Source organism: Haliotis rufescens, unplaced genomic scaffold, assembly GCF_023055435.1.
Source record: "Haliotis rufescens isolate VD_foot unplaced genomic scaffold, xgHalRufe1.0.p SCAF_3, whole genome shotgun sequence".
Classification (NCBI taxonomy): domain Eukaryota; kingdom Metazoa; phylum Mollusca; class Gastropoda; order Lepetellida; family Haliotidae; genus Haliotis; species Haliotis rufescens.
In genome coordinates this window covers 17,750,260-17,757,052 of record NW_025964001.1, presented here as the reverse complement: position 1 = coordinate 17,757,052, position 6,793 = coordinate 17,750,260, and the positions used below count along the sequence as shown (strand labels likewise).

The 6,793-nt window shown below is 38.5% G+C and overlaps 1 protein-coding gene across 1 annotated transcript; it reads left to right on the top strand.

Moving 5' to 3' along the window:
* Positions 1 to 996: 996 nt before the first annotated feature.
* Positions 997 to 6,588, top strand: LOC124137017 (heat shock protein HSP 90-beta-like). The gene is made up of 9 exons (XM_046503093.2): positions 997 to 1,149; positions 2,150 to 2,669; positions 2,983 to 3,203; positions 3,325 to 3,549; positions 3,827 to 4,183; positions 4,359 to 4,506; positions 4,787 to 5,055; positions 5,442 to 5,775; positions 6,172 to 6,588. Exons 2-9 carry the CDS (start codon positions 2,150 to 2,152, stop codon positions 6,282 to 6,284), a joined length of 2,187 nt encoding a protein of 728 aa, XP_046359049.1. The 5' UTR covers positions 997 to 1,149; the 3' UTR covers positions 6,285 to 6,588.
* Positions 6,589 to 6,793: the final 205 nt, after the last annotated feature.

Genomic DNA, 6,793 nt, shown 5'->3' with positions numbered 1-6,793 from the left:
GCATAGTACAAAATGTCGACATGTATCACTTGAGGCGTTTCTTCACATGATTCGCTGACTCGCCGTGATAGAACTGAAATATCAAAACAAAGCGGCGTTAAACCTAACTCACTCATAAAAGTTTTATATTCATTGTTTCTGTAATTCCTGATTCGTTTTACCCCTACCTACTGCTTACACTATGGAGGAAGGGTTGGAGTGGTTACGCTGGGTAATGTGAAAACAAATGATACATCCTGAATAAATGTTATTTTGCACCATTTCTATACTCAACCCAACACAACATCACACATGTCATCAGATCCCTTATTTCGACAGGAAAAAATTACATTTACAAAACAAGGATGCGTATGTTTCTTGTAACGTGTTTTATTGTCCTGTCTATATTTATATCGATTCTACCAGACAACTATCAAACATGTTCGTGGATAGTTCTAAAAACAGTCCGTTGACACGTTTGAGGGTGTGTTTGGGAATATTCTTTCATATTCTTAACAGGTTACTCTACATACGCTAACATACATATTATATATATATAGCTGTCATAGAATAATATATAAACGTATATATTAATCGCGTCAATAACTAAGCAATTAAAGTGTTGTACATAAAAGTACTACTAATGACATATTTTTTCAAATCTTAAACGCGATTTCCCCGTATGGCTTTAACGTTTTGTGTAAATATTACTTTACTTAATTCTTTTATTTCAAGCAGATAATGTGTGACATCGGTTTAGGTTGAAGTTTCATGTGTAGATCCTTTCTTATGTATCACACCGGCATTACTTCGAATGCAACCAAAAAATAATATCATTTGTCTATATTTTAGCGTCAACAACAGCAGAAGTTGCAATCAGTGGGTATTCCACATTGAAAGAAGTGGTTTTCTCTGAATGCGAATGGAATATTATGTTCGCTATATCACGAAACTACAGACAGAACTCAGCCAGCAAATAAAGCGTGACGTCACATCCGCAGAATGTTCTAGAAACTCCTCGATCTGCGCGAGCTTCCGTCCAGGGTATGCGCGCGTCTATAAAACCGGACTCGTTCAATCACGCTGTAGCAGCCGACAGGGGAAGAGCACAGCGAAGAGCGTCTTAGAAATTTGTGATTTTTCTCTATCGTGCCACTGAATTAATTCAAGGTGAGTATTATTTAAGGGCAAACACATTGAATGTGATACATTCGATCTGTCTAAAGATACTCAGACAAAATTTCACAAAAAGAGCGTGATCGCAAACTTTGTTGTGTACAAGGAAGCCGGGCGTGGGGAAGCACGTGGTTTGTAAAACGATCGTTACCGACGCGATCTGATCAGACACGCTCGTCTAATACAGTGTGTTCTCTTATATTGTTCATTAGATATGATCAAAATACATGAAGTCATTTGGAAATAGGATTTTGTCAACAGTTTTCTATTGGATTCAGCCAGATCGATAATTTATGTGAGTTACGCTAAAAGTGTTCTCATCACCGGAGTGCCGAGTTAGAACGTTGATGAGCTTGCTAGAGCAGTTGCGTTGAGCTTTTACATATCTTTGTAATATTGCATAGGTAATTGCATTCATAATGCATTCTGATTGGGACAATGTGGGTTTGATCACGGTCTGTTTGTTCTCTCAGCTTCCTTTGTCTTTCTCGGCCACCGATAGCCACCTTAATTATGTTGGTTTTTTATACTCGATATGTACAAATGGATGATTCATGTAACTTTGATGATGTCAACTTGTATTGCTCTTCTCACGTTAATTTGCCAGGTAACATTTGGGTGTCTTTTATCAATTTCATTCATTACTACAATCGGACATCGTCGACACAGAATTGGCCTAAAGCACTGATCGCATTTTTTGGTTATCAAAGTGTTTAGAGAAAACCTACTGAACATGTGTAAACTGGAATCCGTTATCCACAATACCCGCTGAGTAAAGTCTTCTGGTCATCTATGGTTATTCCATAAAGTGAGGATTCGTTGGAACACTTTGAAATAATAGAACATAGTAACTGTCCATCACATGCATTACGAAGTTTCAGATATACTCTCACCATGATGTGGCTCAGTGGTCGAAATTCCCTATAAAATGCGACCCTTGCATGAGTACATATATCTTGTGCCCTTATTGAGCATTATGTCTCTTTTGTTTTAGATGCCAGAACCTCAGGAAGCCCAGATGGAAGAGGCTGAGGTTGAGACCTTTGCCTTCCAGGCAGAAATTGCCCAACTGATGAGCTTGATCATCAACACTTTCTACTCCAACAAGGAAATTTTCTTGAGAGAACTGATTTCCAACTCCTCTGATGCTTTGGACAAGATTCGTTATGAATCCCTCACAGATCCATCCAAACTGGATGCGAGCAAAGACCTGCAGATCCGAATTGTTCCAGATAAGGAGAATAAAACCCTTGTCATCCAGGACAGCGGTATTGGTATGACCAAAGCCGATCTTGTCAACAATCTTGGTACCATTGCCAAGTCTGGAACAAAGGCTTTCATGGAGGCCCTGCAGGCAGGTGCTGATATCTCTATGATTGGACAGTTTGGTGTGGGTTTCTACTCAGCCTACCTTGTTGCAGAGAGGGTGGTTGTTGAGTCGAAACATAATGATGATGAACAGTACATCTGGGAGTCGTCAGCTGGAGGGTCTTTCACCATAAAAAATTCAAATGGTAAATGCCTTTTTTTTACTATATAGTTGGACAAGATAAAAGCAGTGTTATTCAATCAATAAGAATGATTGTCAAGGGTTTGTTGTCATAAGCCAAATGTTAAGGGGGTTCAGATTCAAATATTACAGTAAAAAACTCCAGATACCCCTTTTTATTACTGGTATGCCAATCCCTTGTATGCAAGAAATATTAATGCCTATTAGTATTAAGCACTACTACTTTACTATCTTTTTGGATCATGAAAACAACATTGTTTTGTTAATGCATGTTTCTAACAGTGGGGATTGAAATGAATATGTCCTATTATTTTTAGATCCCACCCTCCCTCGTGGAACTCGGATCACCCTTTACATGAAGGAAGACCAAGTTGAATATCTCGAGGAGCGTCGTGTCAAGGAGATTGTGAAGAAGCACTCCCAGTTCATAGGTTACCCAATCAAGCTGATGGTTGAGAAGGAGAGAGACAAGGAGGTGTCTGATGATGAGGAAGAAGAAGAGAAGAAAGAGGATGAGGAGAAGAAAGAGGATGAAGAGGTGAGACCCTGAACTGTTTGACCAAGTCCACTTAGGCAAATCCATGGATGAAGTAATTGCAATATGTCTATGCCTATGTCTATTCCTATTTCATACTCAGTAATGTTGCGTTTAATTTCAGAATGAGGAGAAACCCAAGGTAGAAGATCTTGATGAAGATGAGGATGAAGACAAAAACAAGGACAAAAAGAAGAAGAAGAAGATCAAGGAAAAATACACAGAAGATGAAGAACTGAACAAGACCAAACCACTGTGGACCAGAAATGCAGATGATATCACACAGGAAGAATATGCAGAGTTCTATAAGTCATTGACAAATGATTGGGAAGACCATCTTGCTGTCAAGGTACATAGGTTATAGAGAACCGAACTGATGTAAAATATTTGTCAATACCAGAAAACAACCACTCTTGATTATACATTGAAACAGATTCCATTGGGCGTTTAAGTGGAAATAGCAGATATGAAATAATGATATGAATTATGGCAATGGTTAGTTATAACATTTACATAACCGCAAAAGGGCTTGCCAGTGACATTATTTTGAACAATTTTAGTTAAATTATAAATGATCATATTAATTTGTGGTGAGAGAAAATTAATCGTTCCCTTTGTGATTTCAGCACTTTTCAGTGGAAGGACAGCTGGAGTTCCGTGCTTTGCTGTTTCTGCCCAAGCGGGCTCCATTTGACATGTTCGAGAACAAGAAGAAGAAGAATAACATAAAGCTGTATGTGAGACGTGTGTTTATCATGGACAACTGTGAAGATCTCATTCCAGAGTACTTGAACTTTGTGCGTGGTGTTGTAGACTCTGAGGATCTTCCTCTTAACATATCCAGAGAAATGTTGCAACAGAGCAAGATTTTGAAGGTTATCCGTAAGAATCTGGTGAAGAAGTGCATGGAATTGTTTGATGACATCATGGAAGACAAGGACAACTTCAAGAAATTCTATGACCAGTTCAGCAAAAACCTCAAGGTATTCATTTAAATATACGCATTATTTTAGGTACAGTTTGCAAAAAAACATTGTATTTAATTGTCGTGTAATTGGGTTTTCAAATAATTGCTCCAACTGTAAGCTTGCAGGAGCTCCAAAATCTTGATGTGGTACATATTCAGTGGTTGCTAAAATGGTTTATCATTTGATGCAGCTTGGTATCCATGAAGACTCCACCAACAGAAAGAAGCTGTCCGAGCTGCTCAGATACTATACATCCCAGTCAGGGGATGAGGTGACCTCCCTGAAGGACTATGTGTCGCGCATGAAGGAAAACCAGAAGAGCATCTACTACATCACTGGTAAGTCAATGATATTAGTTTTTGCTAGATTTCATTCTTATCAGTATGGTGAAATAGAAATTCCTGAGTCCATAGAGTTTAAGGTTTCCTACAGTCCTGCCATGTGAGGTTTGAATGAAGTTATACATGCAGTGATTTTTCTCGGTAACATGTTAAACATTCTAAAAAAAATTTGTGATTTTATGAATGATGTGAGGTTAACAATTTTGAAAGTAATGTAGACACTCCATGTCTTTTGAGCCAGTCTGAAACCCTGTCTTTCATCTTGATCTCTTTCCAGGTGAAAGCAAGGACTCTGTTCAGAACTCTGCCTTTGTTGAGAGAGTGAAGAAGAGGGGATTTGAGGTGATCTACATGACTGACCCTATTGACGAGTACTGTGTCCAGCAGCTGAAAGAGTATGATGGGAAGACCCTGGTGTGTGTCACCAAGGAAGGCCTGGAACTGCCAGAGGATGAGGAAGAAAAGAAGAAACTTGAGGAATCCAAGGCTCAGTTTGAAGGACTGTGCAAGGTCATGAAGGAGATTCTTGACAAGAAAGTAGAAAAGGTTGGTGCTTGATTTTCTTGACCAGCTAAATCACAACTATAGTGTTTGCAAACTTTGAAAACGGATAATGTGCCTTGAGAATGCATTGAGTTTTTCACATCAGTTCCTATTTCAAATTGTTAAGAATACTGTTGAAATTTGTTTACAACTTGGAAGAAAACAATTTGTATACAATCTATTTACAGTCAATAATCATTCTTATTTCCTATCCAATGATAGCTGCTTTCCTTAATGTGCTTGAATATCTTACCAGCTGATGAAAATACCCTGGGCATTGAGTGCTTTATATCTGTATATCTCGATGTCCTATAAAATCACTGATGTGGAGCACCACACCATTGTAGATTATGTATTGTATGAAATAGTAATGATTATGTCTGTTTTAGGTTGTGGTTTCCAATCGTCTGGTTACCTCCCCTTGCTGTATTGTCACAAGTCAGTATGGGTGGTCAGCCAACATGGAGAGGATCATGAAGGCCCAGGCACTGCGAGATACCAGCACTATGGGCTACATGGCAGCCAAGAAACACTTGGAGATCAACCCTGACCACCCCATTGTCAAGACACTGAAGGAGAAAGCTGATGCTGACAAGAACGACAAGGCAGTGAAAGATCTGTGCATGCTGCTGTTTGAAACCTCTCTCCTTGCCTCCGGCTTCTCCCTGGAAGACCCAACATCACATGCCAACAGGATACACAGGATGATCAAGCTGGGTCTTGGTAAGTTCTCAATCATTTTTAGGGGTGCAGTGATATTGGAATGCTGCAATATTGGCCATGATAAGATACATACATATCTTGCTCCACTGATCATGATATGATACATATCTCGATACAACAGAATAACACAATTGCCATTTGAAATACTTGTGTTTATTTTAGATCACCGAAACTATGGTGACATGACTGTTTCTTCTTCATCTGTTACAAAAGTAACACAGAAAACTACTATGATCCCAAACAGTTGATTTGGAGGATGCAGGCAGCTTTTTCAAAGTGTAGTCTGCCATTACAGGGTTAAATGGGATAGCATGTTATATTTGGAATAGCAGGTAATTTTCTTTTATTTGGCATCACATTCTTTGTCTTTGACATGTTTAATTCTTGTATTTCCAGGAATTGATGAAGATGATATCCCAACTGAGCCTACAGCTGAATCTGGCACAGATGAGATGCCACCACTTGAAGGTGATGAAGATGATGCCTCCAGGATGGAGGAAGTTGACTGAGCTACTTTTCCTGGAAAGTAAAGACTTTTACTGTGTCAAATACTGTGAAACGTATCTCCACTTGGTGTACCGTGTACTTAAGTGGAAGTGCTATTTATTGTGATCATGAAAACATCAAAGTTTCATTACCATAAATTTCACTGATAGAGAATTATTACAGATTTCTTCAGGTTCATCTCACCACCTCAGTTGTAACTTCTACAAGATACAATTTGAACCCATTTGTATGTGTTCGAGAAAACTTTTTTCCAGCAAGATGTGTACCATCAAAACTTTTGTTGAAAAATAAAATCATTTTTCATAATTTGTGTTTATATATTCATGTGATATTAAACATACTAAATTTTGCAATGTCACTACTGATTCATTGTCATGCTTTCAGACACTTAAAAGTGTCTCCTTTATAAAATCATCCCATAATCCTAGACATTTTTGAACTTATCAATGATCTTTCTACTGGCCAATGCGACATCGACGATGTCTTTTGCTGGTTACCAAGTCATGTAGGC

Coding starts and splice junctions, on each gene's coding strand:
- LOC124137017 (XM_046503093.2), top strand. CDS start 2,150: ATGCCAGAACCTCAGGAAGCCCAGATGGAAGAGGCTGAGGTTGAGACC. Junction 2,670..2,982: donor CACCATAAAAAATTCAAATG/GTAAATGCCTTT, acceptor TATTATTTTTAG/ATCCCACCCTCCCTCGTGGA. Junction 5,776..6,171: donor GATGATCAAGCTGGGTCTTG/GTAAGTTCTCAA, acceptor TTGTATTTCCAG/GAATTGATGAAGATGATATC.